General features: G+C 54.2%; 2 protein-coding genes across 5 annotated transcripts in view; one reads left to right on the forward strand and one right to left on the reverse strand.

Moving 5' to 3' along the window:
• CDIP1 (cell death inducing p53 target 1) overlaps positions 1–2,993 on the forward strand; it is a 4,371-nt gene extending 1,378 nt beyond the window's left edge. The window contains exons 4-5 of the mRNA XM_026065262.1: positions 119–383; positions 1,661–2,993. Of these exons, the coding sequence (XP_025921047.1) occupies positions 119–383; positions 1,661–1,772 (377 nt within the window). The 3' untranslated portion in view covers positions 1,773–2,993. The remainder of the gene's footprint in view (positions 1–118; positions 384–1,660) is intronic.
• A 1,156-nt stretch (positions 2,994–4,149) lies between these two features.
• HMOX2 (heme oxygenase 2) lies at positions 4,150–15,093 on the reverse strand. 4 transcript variants are annotated; one of them, XM_026065193.1, is made up of 7 exons: positions 13,868–14,322; positions 11,748–12,160; positions 9,726–9,850; positions 7,736–7,853; positions 6,410–6,901; positions 5,184–5,304; positions 4,150–5,103 (listed from the first exon to the last, which is right to left on the reverse strand). In XM_026065193.1, exons 3-7 carry the CDS (start codon positions 9,806–9,808, stop codon positions 4,976–4,978), a joined length of 942 nt encoding a protein of 313 aa, XP_025920978.1. In that variant the 5' UTR covers positions 9,809–9,850; positions 11,748–12,160; positions 13,868–14,322; the 3' UTR covers positions 4,150–4,975. The 4 variants fall into 4 exon arrangements, with proteins under 4 accessions (XP_025920978.1, XP_025920976.1, XP_025920979.1 ...); XM_026065191.1 differs by lacking the exons at positions 11,748–12,160; positions 13,868–14,322 and adding an exon at positions 15,039–15,093; XM_026065194.1 differs by lacking the exon at positions 11,748–12,160.
• Between the last annotated feature and the right edge of the window lie 195 nt (positions 15,094–15,288).

Raw genomic sequence — 15,288 nt, forward strand, 5'->3', positions numbered from 1 at the left:
CCCCCCCCAAAACCTTTAAACAAGGCCATGGTGTGGCAGCATGGCGTGGTCCTCCCCTGGTGAGGCTCTGGCCTGACCCACACAAAGGTTGTCACCTGTGCCCATCTCTCGTTCACAGCTGGTTATTACCCACCGCCGGGGCATTACCCACCCATGGGCTACCACCCTGCCCCGGGCCACTATCCTTCTCCTGGCGGCCACACAGCAACCGTGCTTGTCCCGTCGGGGACTGCCACCACGGTGACCGTGCTGCAGGGAGAGATATTCCAGGGCGCCCCAGTGCAGACGGTGTGTCCCCACTGCCAGCAAGCCATCACCACCAAGATCACCTACGAGATCGGGTTCATGAGCTTCCTTCTCGGCTTCCTCTGCTGCTTTGTTGGGTAGGTGCTGCGAGCAGAGGGCTGGGGCCCTCCCCGTGCACCGGCTGGCTGACGGCAGCCACACTGTGACAGTCCTTGCTCTGCACCAGGGCCCGACGGCCCTGTGGCTGCGCTGTGTGGAGTTGGCCAAGCCATTGGGCATGGTGGGGCTCTCTCCCCAGCCCACGTCGCTTGGGAGGGCCGGCAGGGCTGCCGTGTGCGCTGAGCTGTTACTGGGGCAGCGTGTGGCTTCCTAGGCTGACAGTGCCTGGACACCTGGTCTCCTGTGAGGGGAAGTGATGGTGGCACCTCAAAGGCTGTCAGCCAGTTGTGGAGCCACTGGGATCAGAGCGCCTTAGCGCAGGTGCTGTCTGCCCCACACACACCAAGACAGAGCTGCAAAGCGCCAGTCTCGCCTCTCCTTGTGGCCAAGGGCTGGCAGCAATGGGGGCTGCTGGAGGGGAAGGGACATTTGTCCCAGACCCTTGTCCAGTGGTGGAGATAGGTTAGGTCTCATCCCTTGTGTTTCTCACCAGGCTTTCCCCTCCCTCAAAGGGTTCAGGATTACTGGAGCGAGTCCAACAAAGGGCTACTAAAATGATTAAGGGACTGGAGCATCTCTCCTCTGAGGAAAGGCTGAGAGAGTTGGGCCTGTTCAGCCTGGAGAAGAGAAGACTGAGGGGTGGTCTTATCAATGTGTATCTGACAGGAGGGTGCAAAGAGGATGGGGCCAGACTCTTCTCAGTGGTGCCCAGCAACAGGACAAGAGGCAACGGGCACAACCTGAAACAGAGGAAGTCCATCTGAATATAAAGAAAAACTTTTTGACTGTGAGGGTGACTGAGCACTGGAACAGGTTGTCCAGAGAGGTCTCCATCCCTGGAGATATTAAAAAAAAAAAAAAAAACAGTCTGGCCAGGGTCCTCAGGAGCCTGCTCTGGGTGACCCTGCTTGAACAGGGTTGGGGTGGAGGGGAGGTTGGACTAGATGATCTTTAAAGGGCTCTTCCAACCCCAACCAGTCTGTGATTGCTTACTGGCATAGTACTTACCTTTGAAACAGCAGCAGCATGGCTGCAAGGGGCAGGATGCTTTGTGCTGCCCTTCGCAGCGGTGCAGGCCATGGTTGGCCTCCCAGAGGCAAGCACTCACCACTCCTGCCACTGAACCCCTCTGGCCCTGGAGCTCACCCCAAGCGCAGGCCCCTCCTGCTCTCCCTCTGGTGCCCAGCGGCCGAGTGCCACGGGCTGGCTCTGGGGTGACCAGGCTCACAGCTCTTTGCATCTCCCTCTGCTCCAGGTGTGATCTCTGCTGCTGCCTGATTCCTTGCCTGTTCGATGACTTCAAGGACGTGACACACACGTGTCCCAACTGCAAGGCCTATATCTACACGTACAAGCGCATGTGCTAACAGCGCCCCAGGAGCCCGAGCCGCTGGAATGACACCAGCCCCTCTCCTGCTGCCATCCTAGTCTATGCGTGTGCAACACTCCTTCGCTTAACCCTCTGGTGGTGTGTATGTGTGTGCCCCCGCTTCCCTCTCGCTCAGCGCTGTGACCACCTTCCCTGGGCTCCGGTTGTTGCTGTGAACGGGTTGAGCGGGGACGCTGGCATGGGTGCACCGAGGTTGCRGGCTGAGGCCATGTATTGAGCGCCCTCCGGCAGCTGCCCTGCAGCTCTGGGCGCAGAAGCAAGGCCGCACTCCTTACGCCCACTCCAGGGCATTAGCTCGCATGGAGCGACCTGGCAGAGAGCAGAGGCTGCTGGACACTCCCACCCCTCACCACTTCTCCCCATGCGTGTGGCRGGTTGTGCCTGCCTGCAAGGATGAGGAGGCAGCTGCCCAGGGAGCCACTGCAGGCAGGCGGGCGTGCTGCACCCAGCGCAGGGAAAGGGGGAGGCCCGAGCTGACCACAGGGTCTGTTGGGGCACCACCGCCTGGTGGCCACTGCTGCTCAAGCYGCATGCGCCTCCTCCCAGCCCCTGCATCTGCTGTGGCTGTTTTGGGGAGGGGAAACTCCCTGGCTGTTCCTCCCCCACCCCACAAACCATTAGCAAAAATGCATCCAGTGTGTTGCTACATGCACACAGCACCGTAGAATAGAGGAGTTAGTTTGTTACCAGCCCGCAGCTGGCTCATACTCTAAAACAGCTCTGGAGTAGACTCCTGCCCCCCCACCCGAGCCCTCTCCCTCCCTCCCTCCCTCCCCCRAGCCCAGCAGGAGCTGTGGGCGCGCACCCAGCAGCACCCATCCTGCAGTTACCAGAGGCACCTGATGATGGGGTTCCTTGTTGCATGTGGGTGTAGGGGTTTATTTTTAATCTCACCTCATATGAGGCAAAAGGAGCAGGGCAAGCAAGCAGTGACCCAGGCTGCCCGCAGCACTGTGCCAGGCAAGGGCAAGAGGACCCAGGAGCCCTTTTTCAGCATCTCCTCTGCCTTCCTTTGGCACCCTGCTCCCGCAGCCAGGGCAGCTGGAGCAAGCAGGCCCCCACAGCAAAGCAGAGGGGAGGCTCTGCATAAGCAGGTTTGCAAATGGTCTGGCCTGCACAGGCAGCTGCTGTTTGCTTGGAAGTAAAACCGGCACTCATCCCCCTGTCTGTATGTAAATAAATAAATAACCGACCCTGAGCTCAGCGTGCACCTTTTCTTCTCACCCTACTCCAGCCATGCTGCAGCGCTGAGGATGCAGAGTGATTGCATGGGCAAGGGCACCGGGGTACCAAGCACTGGAGGAAGCGCAGCAGCTTCCCCCAGCCAGGGGTTAGAGGCAGCAGTAGGCACTCTGCTTGCCCTGCCCCAAGCACTCAGCCAAGGAGGAAAAACCCCACCATGGGGCTGGGCCGGAGGGAGGCAGAAGGGGGCATGTGTTACCCAGGCCCAGCACTGCAAGGGGGCAGCTGGTTGCGTGGCACAGGACACTTCACCTGCCTCAGGGGCAGGTTTAGGCTTTTAAGATGATTAAGGGACTGGCACAGCTCTCCTATGAGGAAAGGCTGAGAGAGCTGGGACCCTCCAGCCTGGAGAAGACTGAGGGGTGTGTGTGTGTGTGTGTGGGGGGGGGGGGTTGCATTAGTGCATATAAATATGCAATTGGGTGAGTGTGAAGAGGACAGGGCCAGACTCTTCTCAGTAGCACCCAGTAAGAGGACAAGTGGCAACAGGCACAAACTAGAAGCCAGGCCATTCCATCCAAACATAAGGAAAAGGGTTTTTTTTTTTTTTTTTTTGACTGTGAGAGCAACTGAGCACTGGACCAAGTCGCCTAGAGAGGTGGTAGACTCTCCATCCTTGGCTTTTGAATATCTCCATCTGAGAAGGGTCTTGGGCAACATGTTTGGGTGACTCTGGTTGAGCAGGGGGGGTTGGACTAGATGATCTCTAAAAGGTCCCTTCCAACTTCAAGCACTCTGTGATTCTAGGTGAAGCACTTCCTCCCAGCACAGCTGGAGCAGAGCAGGTGAGATGTGCAGGAGCCCCTCAGGTGGCAGGAGGGGCCCTGGGGCTCAGAGGTAGAAGGGCAGGAGCATCCTGACACACCCCAGCCTCCAGGAGGACAGAAGGCACAGGGGCAAAGGCACATGCAGTGACAATGYCTGGCTTAACCAGACCCTGTAGGAAGAGGCAGCAGACCCTTATTGCAGCTTCCCCCCCCCCCCCCAGGAGCTGGGAGCAGGGGAAAAAACCTATGGGGAGGCAGCAGGGAGAAGGTGAGAGCTAAGGACAGGAGTGGCTCTAGGGAGCAGCATGGGTCAGTCTGACAGGGGAGTCAGAAGGAGATGAGTAGAACAGTGTAGGAAGTTTTTTAATCCATTATCCTGCCTCTCCAGCCTTCCACATCCCCCCATGTGTACCTATGCCATAGCATGGCTCCCTTGTTTTCTCCCACAAGGATGTGCTTTTGGCTTTCCCCTGCTGCAGCATAGCAACGTTTTATTCCAGTCAAGGCTTCAGCAAAAATCAATGTTGCACAATAAACATGGCCCCTTCATACCCCCACCCACATTTGGTCCTGTCCCCTCATCCAGGGAGCACAGCCCTCCCTCTAACCATCCTATAAGAGGGCAGAGGCCTTCCCCAACACAAGTTACACTTGGTCCCCAGGACACTGGAACAAGCAATACATTCCTTCTCTGAACTAACAGCCCTGTGGCATGGCCACTGTAGCAACATGGCGCCTCTCCACCGGTTTCTTGTGATAAGAAACTGGTTGCTGAAAAGACTGACACCTTCCCAGATTGCAGCCCAGAGCAGGAAACTCCCTGTGGAGACCACTACCAGGAAGGAGGTAGAAAGCCAAGCGCGTGAAGCCTTTGCCAGTACAGGACAAGATATCTGCAGCCTTACAAGTTGGCCCCAGTCTGAACAGAGCAGTGCTGACCTGGAATCTTCATACCCACTCACCACCTCAATCCTGTACACTAGTTAGCTAAGACATTATATTACAGTGCTTGCATTACTGGTGTGCAGAAAGTCCTGACAGTCCCTCTGGATTCTGTTTATTGTCTTACTTGCACCCTGCAGTCAGCTCCACCAACAGCAGGGGAACAGTCTAAAGAACAGGGTGCACCTCTCCTTTTGCCACCATCTAGAGCTGCAGGCTGCTCATCCCATCACATTACGTACCACGCTGCAGCTCCTGCTGCCACAGCAACGCAGGCTGCAAGGATCAGCTGCACTACGGGCTGCTTTGCCAAGGTCATGGCAGTGTGATAGGGACAGCCAGGTCCTGCCTTGCCAGCTAGAACACAGAAAGTGCCATTAGTGCTGCAGGATAGATATAGCAAAGGATTGGCAACTCTGTCATTGCCCCAAACCTACCTAGTTTGTCTGCATAGTAAGGGCATTTGCGTAGGTCTCCTTTTCCATCATGGACTGGAACACCTCCATCTTGGGCTTCTTCTGTTAGTGACATGCCAATCTTGTCCAGTTCATCAAATACCTGTAAGTGGTGACAGTGAGTGCATGAGGCAGACAAAACTGTACAGCTTTCACTCAGATCAATGGAAGATCTGGAGAACAGGAAGAGTCATTTCTACCTCCAGGCTCCCAGACAGCAAGTAGAGCATCTGCTTCTATTTCAGAAAGCCTTGCAGGCAGACACTTGGTGAGATCTAGCACATGCTATGCCTCTGCAAAGGCACAGCCCGTACCAAGAGCATCTCAGGTTAGGCCTCTGGGCCCAGGAGTGAGACATGGCATGACCCTGCTGCTTGCCCTCCAGCCTGCTGTGGATGCAAGATGAGGCCATGAGCTCTCCCTTCCCTGCTGCCAGACCTTCTCTAGGAAATCACCGCTCCTGTTCACAGAGCGGTCAAGCCGCCCCCTCCAGCTCCACTGCCAGGGGCTTCTGTAAGGATCCTGACAAAGCAGCCTGCTACTCTCCCATCACATTTCTGACCAGCTTAAACCACAAAGACCTGCTATAGGTACAGATTAAAACTTCAGTCCAGTAACTGAGACTGCACCCCTCTTCCCAGAGGGGGGAACAGCTCAGTCATTTCATGCAAGATGAAAGTTATGTGGGAAGGAACAGAGGCCATGGGCTACAGACCTTTTTGCCCACCAGGCAAAATCTCAGATCACCAGGTGAGACAGGAGATACACTATAACCAGGAAGGGGCAATGTTATGACAGCACAAGAGCAGGCATCTAGGCTAAAGTTGTTTGAAACTGTCTCAAAGCAAGAGCTCTGCTCTTGCCATTGCTTTAGAGCCACCCAGCCCATGGGAATTTTATAGCCCAAGATGTCCCAATTTAGTTCTGATCAAAGACTCGGGTATAGCACTGGTGTGTGGGGAGGGATTTCTGCCCAATACTTGTCAGGTGTCCAGAAGGCAGCAAAAGAAAGAGCTATTCAGACCACAATCCCAGACAAGACACAGGCAGAATCCTGCTGCCCCCCCAGTGGAGGGGACTCTGGTGGTCTCAGACCCAAACTGCTTTTCCCAGATGAGCAGTTTGACTGCATTAACCTGGGCCCAGGAGCTGGTGCAGAGCTGAAGGCAGCAGCACCTACAGGTATAGTGACTCAAGGGATTTAGTACCTGCATGTTAAATCTGAAAGCCCTGTTGGCTTCTTCCACAATCCTTTCCTTAGTGTTCTTGTCCAAGTCTAGAGCATTCATCCTTGCTCTGTAGAGCTGCTTGAACTGTTGTGCATTGGAAATGTTTTCAAACACGTAGAACTGGATCCCTTCCTCAGTACTGGGCAGCTTCAGGGCCCTCTGGGCTACCTTCTTTAGCACCTGGCCACCTGAGAGGTCCCCCATGTAGCGTGTGTAAGCATGGGCCACTAGCAACTCTGGCTCATGCTGTCCCACATGATGGATTCTGTCCACATAATGCTGAGTTGCTTCTGAACACTGGATCTTTTCTTTCCAGTCTTCTCCATAGAAATATTCCATGTCTTTGACCAATGCTTCCCTCCGGTGGAGCTCTAGAGGGAAATACAGAGGGGCAAAGACTGGGTTGTCTTTGTTGCGATCCATTTCCTCTTCCAGAGCAGAGTATGTGAAGTAGAGTGCCGCAGTAGCCAGCTACGGACAAAGCACAGCTAACATGAGAAGTTACTCGCTCAGTCTGTACATCTCACTTTCTGCACCTTGTGACTATTCCTCCCCAGTACGGAGTTTGGGTCCACAGAGAGGAAACCCCAGGGCTCCGCACAAAACCAGCCTGGAGACCCCATACCAAACCTGTATTGCCTGAAGGACCAGAGGCTCTTCGCCACCTAGTTTCACAATAAAGTTGCCCACAGAGCATGGGCTGAGAATTACTGGTCTAACATTGCCGACTGCATGCTCTGGGCCTTCTATCAGCTTGAGCAAGGCACAGGGACTGACTTCACCCAAGAGGTGCAAATAGCACCAATACTCTAATGCCACAGGGGACTACTGCATATGGCCCAAGGCCTTCAGGATCAGACAGTGCTGCTCAGACCCAAAAATCCCATCTCTTCTGTACGGATTAAATAGCAATATGACCTGACACCTGTGAAAGCAAGACCAGTCTCCAGGGGATGGGATTAGCACCATAAATCAGCCAGGATTTTATCCCTTTGAGATTGCTCATGCCACCAGCATCTTCGCAGCAGCGACAGCTGCCTGTCCTTGAGCAGTCAGCAGATGTGGCCAGAAGCCTAGCACCTACACCTAAAGCAAACTTGTGCTAGGACAGCATGCTCCTCACCATCCTGGTTCTCAGCTGTAGGACACACTGGATGGGATCCCCTGACAAGTTTTGACTACCAGAAACCCACCCTCAACACACTCAAGCCACTGGTGCTCAGCTTCAGTAAGTCTGCAGTCTGCATCAGTCATTGGATACATCAGTAAAGAGCTTCTCCRCCAAGAAAGCAGAGCAGCACTCACCTTGAAAAGCTCCTTCTTGATCCGTCCTTTCAGGAAATCTTTGACAAACTGAGTATTCTCCGCACGATCATGGGATTCCTTGGTCCCCTCCTTCAGCAGCTCCGAGAGGTCGGTGGGACTGCAGACAAAACAGGAGAGCTCCACTGAGGGCAAACTTCCACGCGCAGCACTGAGTTTGTCCCTGCTATGCTTTGAGGACCCCATACTCCCTCAATCTCAGGCACAGTTTGGAACAGGCACACAGAGAGAGGCAGCCTGTCCCAGGGACCCAACATGGTTGCCAGAAGCTCTCAGGGAGAGATAGGCCCAGGCCCACAGACCACAGCTGACACTATTAGGAAGAAATGACAGGATGGCAGCAGTCAGAAGCTCCTTCAGCACATGCAGGCACTCATCTGCCAACCAGACTTGCCATTTTAAGAGGCTTGGTGTTTACCAGGGTCTCAGATGCAGGATGCTGAAGCAATTGCCAAGGATCCTTTGATCCTTGGACCATTTTTTGCTGCTCATCCATGCAAGCCTCAACAATAACATCAAAGGAGGCCTTGATCATATCAAGAGCCACCACATGGGCAGTGGTAAAGGGCACAGGAGCCTTGCTGGCACTCAGCCTGGAGAGGGAGAAAGGCTCACGTAAGAGCAGATGCACACACAGGCAAGACCTTGGCTTTTATGATCAGGGTATCAAGGATAGTCAACTGCTGGGGAAAGATGGGATCCAAATGATGAAACAGGACAAGACCACCTTTGAAAAGCTTGTTTGTCCTAAATTACACTGCTTTGGGGGGATTTCTACAAGTTGTCCTTCTAAGACCTCTGATCTTAGACTACTGCACCTACCTGGAGTTTGGCACAGAGTTACCAACACCTGCACTCACATGAGATTATGCCACAGTGCAGTTTACACAGCTCTCTCGACTGTGGTTTGCTGTAGCTGGTGTGTTCACATTAATTGTAAAAGTGGACTTTGAACACTCCAGACTCATGCTACCAACAGGCTAGAGAAAACCTGGATGTGACAGGAAAAGCAGGTCTCACTAACTTCTCATGAAGTTGAGCCTGTTAAGTCAAACAGAAGTCAACTAGCCTACGTAGGTGTTTTAGAAGCACCCCACTCTCACCCATTTTCAAGTCTGAAGCTTTTGCTTTCAGAGCATGTTTCAGTGAGTGCACGGGAAAACACAAGTACATCATGTTCACCTGCACACAGCTATTCATTGTATGGATGGACAATTGAACAACTCTTGTGTCTTTGAAGGAGTATGTGAAATAACTGTTCTTTAGGACATCATGTTATAGCATCAGTTCTAGACTCTGTAGGAACAGATGCAGCTACATATTCCCCTTGGGTGCTGAGCAGCCCCAGGCCCAGCCAGAGAGGTTCTTGCCTCAGCTTATTCAAGCTGTTCCACATCCACTTTTCAATTCAATCCCACAGACATTACAGAGAGGCTGCAGAGGGACGTAACCAAGGAGATTATAGCACTTGATTTTTACCAGTGTTTGAATTTGTCTTTTAAACTACTGCCTGGGGAAGAGATTCCTGCATAAACCTTTGGGTATTCTACAAAGGCAAGAGATGCAGCCCACTAGAGCAGAGTTCACCTCTAGAGTCATCTTTCAAAAGTAGCTGCTATCACAGGAGACACTGTCCAGCAAGCCATGAAAGGCCAGTTCACCTTGGACAGGAAGGGATAAACATGATCACCAAATGGTCAAAGCACTTCTGAAATGCGAGTTCAATGGCACAGACTGAGAAGCAACTTCCTGTTGTTAGCCTCAGCCAGACACTTCTTTCCCATCCCTCCCACCTTTCCCATGGACTTTACTACATAGAAACTTGATCTGGCAACACGCCCGTTTCAGTCACCTATTAGTCACTCGCTCCTTTGCAGATGAGGAAGAGGTTCACTCTCTTGCCTGGGGACTTTCCTGTCTTGCCCAGAACAGGATCCGGGCCATGTTGTGAGACAGGGCCAGCAGGACTCACCTCACGTTGTCATCTTCTGTTTCCTCATAGTGTATGTTTTCCCCTTCTTCTCCCCCCTCCGAGCCCTCCATAACTGATGGCATGGCTCCGCAGCCCTGACCAGATCAGTGCTGAGACTAGGCCACCTGAAAGGCAAAATTAAAGAGGAATCTTAGAGGAAAAGCTACCTTAACAGGGGGATTGGATGGGTAGGAAGTGCAGAGCAGTCTCAGAGCCTCAGAGAGTTGCATCACCACACAGGGCAGCAAGAAACAGCCCCTTGCCATCCTCACTGTACACCAAAGCACTTGTGAGTGAGCAGTCTTGCTTGTTCAACTCATCTTTCCCAGAAGAACCTCAACACTAACATCCAGCTCAAAATATTAACCTCAGAGGAGACCTACAATACATGAAGCAGCCTGAATTAGGTTTCCCCACTTCAGGATGGGCCCTGGCTGAAGAGGGCCAGAGACTTCCATGTTAGTAATCTGCACTGAAATTATGAGCAAGCTCGTGCTGCCAACTCTCTCCTCCAGTGTTAGACTCAGAAGAATAACTGCAAAGGGGAACACCTCTCCTCCAGAGATGCTGTTTCAACCAGTTTCACTTCTGCAGCAGTATGGAGCCTCCCCAGAAGGCTGCAGCAGTGAATTAGGCCAGCTAAGCTCTGAAGGCAGATATCTTATAGGAGAAACCAAAAAGTCTCCCCTACAACAGCATCTTCAAAGAGGAATTTGCAAAACAGGGGCAGATTCTACAACTCTGCCTTTCCTGGGCTGTGCTCCATGAGAAGGCAAAGCAGATACTGCTGTCTAAACAGAGCAAGCTGCAGAGAGTACTCCTGCTACCACCGCTCAGACAATCTTCTCCTGCCTAACAGGTTTTACTTTAAACCCCAGAAGTAGCTGGGATCTTCCCCACCAATTTGAAAAGGGAAAACCTCCTCTTCAGATGTGGCAGCATGTGCAAGAAGCTTCCAGATCCAGGAGCAAGACACCTGGCTTATACCAGGCGGACCCCCCAGTTAAGCCATAAATCCAGCAACTGCGTTTATAAAATGGGGCCAGTAATCAGCTTTATGCTGAGCGACACCACCAATTTGCAGGCAAGCTTGCCAGGTAAGCACTGAACTGAGCTTCTTGCTGGTGCTTCAGAACGTGGTTGCTATAAAGGAGCCATCCCTCATGCTCCCCCCCTTCAATTCAGGTCTCCCTAGGTGGGCTGCATCTGCAGACACACTGCTCAGCCCATGTTTGGAGGCCAGGAGAACAGTAAACAAGATAAGGAGCTGACAACACGCCAAGCTAGCTCACATGAAGCCACAGTTGGCAGATCAGTTGCTGGCTCCCAGCTTACAACACGCTAATGCAGAAGAGCACTAGTCATAAGTTAACTGCCCTCCAGTTCTTCACATCAGGGTTTCTAATCCTCTTTGTTTTCCAGCCACTCTCACCGCCCTCACCACTTCCGCAGAGAAGCGCCCTGCAGACGGCCTGGAGCGCTGGGAGCTGGGTCAGAGCGCACGTCCCCAGGGCAGTACAGCCAGTCCCTCCGACTCAGACCCAGCACCCAGTTTTGGGAGCACATTACTAGGGTGAAGGTGTCACCTGAGACCATGCAGTCTTTGGGCTCACCAGGAAGGAGCCTCCTCAAAGTGGGAGCCCTGATGAGGGCCTCACAGGACTGACTAAAATATTATTTCACAACGTGAGCTAGCCTGGTTCAGCAGCAAGATTCGTTAGAGGTGACAGCCCTACAACCCCACTACACTTCCCTACAGGGCAAGCCACAGCAGAGCCTCCGCATCCTCGGGATAGAGGAGTTCAGGGCAGGAATATATAGCCAGGGGATACAAACACACAGGAACGAAGGCTCAGAGATATTTGAGGAAACCAAGCTTAGGTGCTGTACTGACTCTCTGATCATTCACCGACTCTAGAACAGCAAATGTTTACTCTAGAATAGCTACTGGGTCAGCAAACAGTAGCTACCTCCACACACTACACAGCTTCAGTCAGGCTTCAAATATCAGGAAGTACCCACCTCGAGGAAGGGAAATCAAGGCGGAGAAGCTAAATGATCTGCCCAGGTCCAGGCAGAAGTCTGCTACGGGCACAACTGGGAGCAGCCTGCTTGCCCTGCAGCACAGCAAGGCAACCAGACTTCCGCCACCACAGGCATGCAGGGCTTCATAACACCTTGGCTTCCTGTTCAGCTTACTTCAGGCCTGGATCTGCTCAAGAGATGCCAATTCCAAACTTCAACTAGATGAACTAGTTCTGATTTGTCTTATACGCCCAGAGAGCTGGCATCCCGGAGGCAGGGCGTGCTACTGCCATGGATACAGATGAGCAGCAAGACTATCGCTACGAAGGGCACTTTGGCATTGCTCATTCCTTGGAGGAGGCACATAGGTAGAAGATAAACCCAGCACGAAGGAATTCACCAGATCAAACCTCGGGAACAGCAGTAATTAAGAACAGCAATTGTTAGAGGCTCCCAATGGCTAAACATACAGAGCACAGCTCCTGAGGTCTTCTTTGCACAAGACAACAGGTCTGCTAACTCGCCTCTTCAAGCCTTCACAGCTATGCCCAAGAACCATGTCTCAGCACATCCGTATTTAGCAGCACTCGCCAATGCTGGAGCTTTGCACTGCATGTTCTACACAGGGCACATGATGGAGGAGTATTTATCTAAAGCCATTAGTGCTGTAGAGGCACAACTGGTCAGAACAGTGAATTATTGCCCAAGTAGTACTGGCTTGTGCTGGAAGAAGGGGTAGCAGGCAAAGTCTCACTTAAGGACTGATGCACTCTGGGACTTGCATGCCCCAGGGTACTTTTGGGGCAGGCAGAACAAGGGGGAGGAGGTAAAGAAGGGGTAAAGGCTCAGCTTGACATCCCTCTTCTCTACAACAGAATGTGGGGCAGTGATGACAAGCCCCTATAGCCTGAGGTTAGGGCAGTATAAACAAGAAAATAAGAGAGGCTAAGATTTTTCCTGAGTCTCCAGTACAGACATCTCCCTGATGAGCTGTGAATTCAAGAGACAAGTCAGCACAAGTCAAAACCCTGTCCTTCTCAATATTAGGATAGGACATGAAAACTTGGAGGTAGGGAATCAAAAGACACTTTAATTCTCACACCACCATAGACTACTGCTTTTATTCAAAGATTGGCAACTGAAATCCCAAGATGGTCACTGGTCAGAACACTGGTTTCTCAGGGTATCTGCTCCTCTCAAAGAGGCAGTGTCCTACACACTGGAAGGAAGGTTCATGCAGTGCCTGCCTTTGCTTCATGGACTGGAACATCACCGCATTTGCTACCAGGAGCTCTGCTCGTCAAGACCCTGGCTGATGTTCAGAGTAACCACGTACCTCTCCAGTGCCCTGACAGCAGCCTGCTTGGGGGGAATCCAACGGCTACAAGAGTCAGGACAGCAGAGCTGGAGAAATGGAGCAAAGGCTTGCTACAGAGCAGCTCAGCACTACAAACTTTTCTAGTAATGGTTTTCAAGCCCTCCTAGAAACTCTCCCATTCTCACCTAGTCAGCAGTCAGTTTTCCTTATGCATGCTTGCATAACTTTGCATTCGAGGTGAATGGCTGCACTTCACAGTATAGGAAGATACCTGAGATACCCCACTAACCCCTAGTTTTTTGAAGGGCATAAAAGGACACACCGATGCAGCAGGGAAGCAACAGACTGCAAGCGCTAGCTTCGCCTGGGCACTCAGCAGCTCAATAACTCACAGAACACCTACCCAGTACAGAGTTCGTGCTTGCTATTACGCTAGCATGCTACCTCAAGGCATTAATTTTGCCAGCGTTAGAGTAAGGGTGCAAGTCACACAAGTGGCAGCACACAGCTGGACCTACCCAAACATCTCTGCAGCAGGGACAAAACCCAGGCCTCCAAGCTTAATGGCTTGAAGGGTTATCACAAACTTGGCTCAGCAATAACATGAGCAGAGCTTCGCATCCCCTCCTCCCCCTGGAGTATCTGGCACCAGCTACTGTTGGAAATTGAAATCCATAGAACAAATCACTGCATTTTCCCCCGACACAGCTCATTCACCTTTGATCCCTGGTGAACTTAAGACTTGCCCTGTCCAGACACAGCATAAACATATGCAGTACCTCAAGTCTCAGGCACTTACTTCTAGTCTAGAAGTCAGTCTAGAAGTCTATTTTCTCGTGTTGGCTAGGAGAACAGTGCAAGGGGCAGGTCAGTCAGTCAGGGCTGGCTCTGCGGGGAGCGGCAAATACACAGGAACGTAGCAAAGAGCCCTTGTGCCATGAGGAGAGCCAGCCCCTGCCCTGCCTCTCCCAGCACACAGGCTCCCACCACCCTCCCAAGGGGAGGCTGGGCTAGGCCAGATGTGCCCGGGACACCCCCAGCCGGGGCCAGGAACAAGCGCTCGCAGCTGACATGTGCAATGCAGTGCCGGGTACAAGCGCTACGCGTTGTGAGGCTTGAATGAGACGGTTGTTCCACGCAACAATGGAAGAGCGGGACAGCGGAAGGCCTTGGAGACTCATCTCCCGAGCTCTCCGCGGAGCTCAGCCGGGACGAGAGCAGCCGTGGGAGATCGCAACACGGGACTCGTGTCCTCAGAGATTGGAGCGCCCTTCCCGGGGAGCTGCGGCACTAATCACTCCGGAGATAAGAGGCCACTGTTTTGCCACGCTCCTCAGCGCGGATCTGCCGCGCCGGCACCAGCCCACGGGAACAGCAGGAAGGGATCAGCGAGGCCCCGCGGCCGCCGGCTTGGCGCAGAGCCGCAGCCCCGCCGGTCACGAGCGCGCGGCTGCTGCGGAGGCGGAACAGCTCGGGGCGCGTCTCAGGCGGCTCCCGCGGCGGCCAGGCCGCGCCGGGGACCGGCAACGGGGCCGAAGACGGTCCAGGGTCACCACAGCGGCGCCAGCCCGATCAAGATGATGAACCGGGGAGGGGGGAACCGGCGGGGTCAGAGCGCAGCAGGGGCTCTGAGCTCCGCCCGCCCGGCGGACACGGCGCTGGGGGGCCCGGGCCGCCTCTGCAGCCGGCCGCACGCGGCGGCAGCGGCCCCGCGCCGCTCTCACGAAGGGGCCCGCGGCGACGCGTAACGCGCGAGTCACGACGGGAGGCGCCTGCGGGACCGGCCGACCGGGGAGAGACGCCGAGGACCGGGCGGGACCGCAGCGAAGGACGCCCAGGCCCGCTCCGCAGGCCCCGCCGCGCACCCCACCCCCCGAGCGGCCCCGCCGGGGCACCGGAGCCGCCGCCGGCCCCGCTCCCGCCGTGTTGCCATGGAGACGCGCCGCATCGCGCCGCGCGCACTCACTCACCCGCCGCCGCCGCTCGCGCTCTGCCCCAAGGCGCGAGACAAAGGCCCCCGCCGGCCGCCGGTAATTTATTCAGGAGGCAGCGGCGACGCGGCGAATCAGGACCCACCGACGCCACGCGCCGGCGCCTCCGATTGGGGGAGGCGGCCGGGACGTCACACAGGAGCGTTCGGCCCCGCCCCGCCTCGCCGCGCCTTCGGCCAGTGGCGGCCCGGCCGCTGCTCGAGGCCTCGCCCCGGGGCGGCTGGCGCGT

This window comes from Apteryx rowi, unplaced genomic scaffold, assembly GCF_003343035.1.
Source record: "Apteryx rowi isolate R43461 unplaced genomic scaffold, aptRow1 scaffold_225, whole genome shotgun sequence".
Classification (NCBI taxonomy): Eukaryota; Metazoa; Chordata; class Aves; order Apterygiformes; family Apterygidae; genus Apteryx; species Apteryx rowi.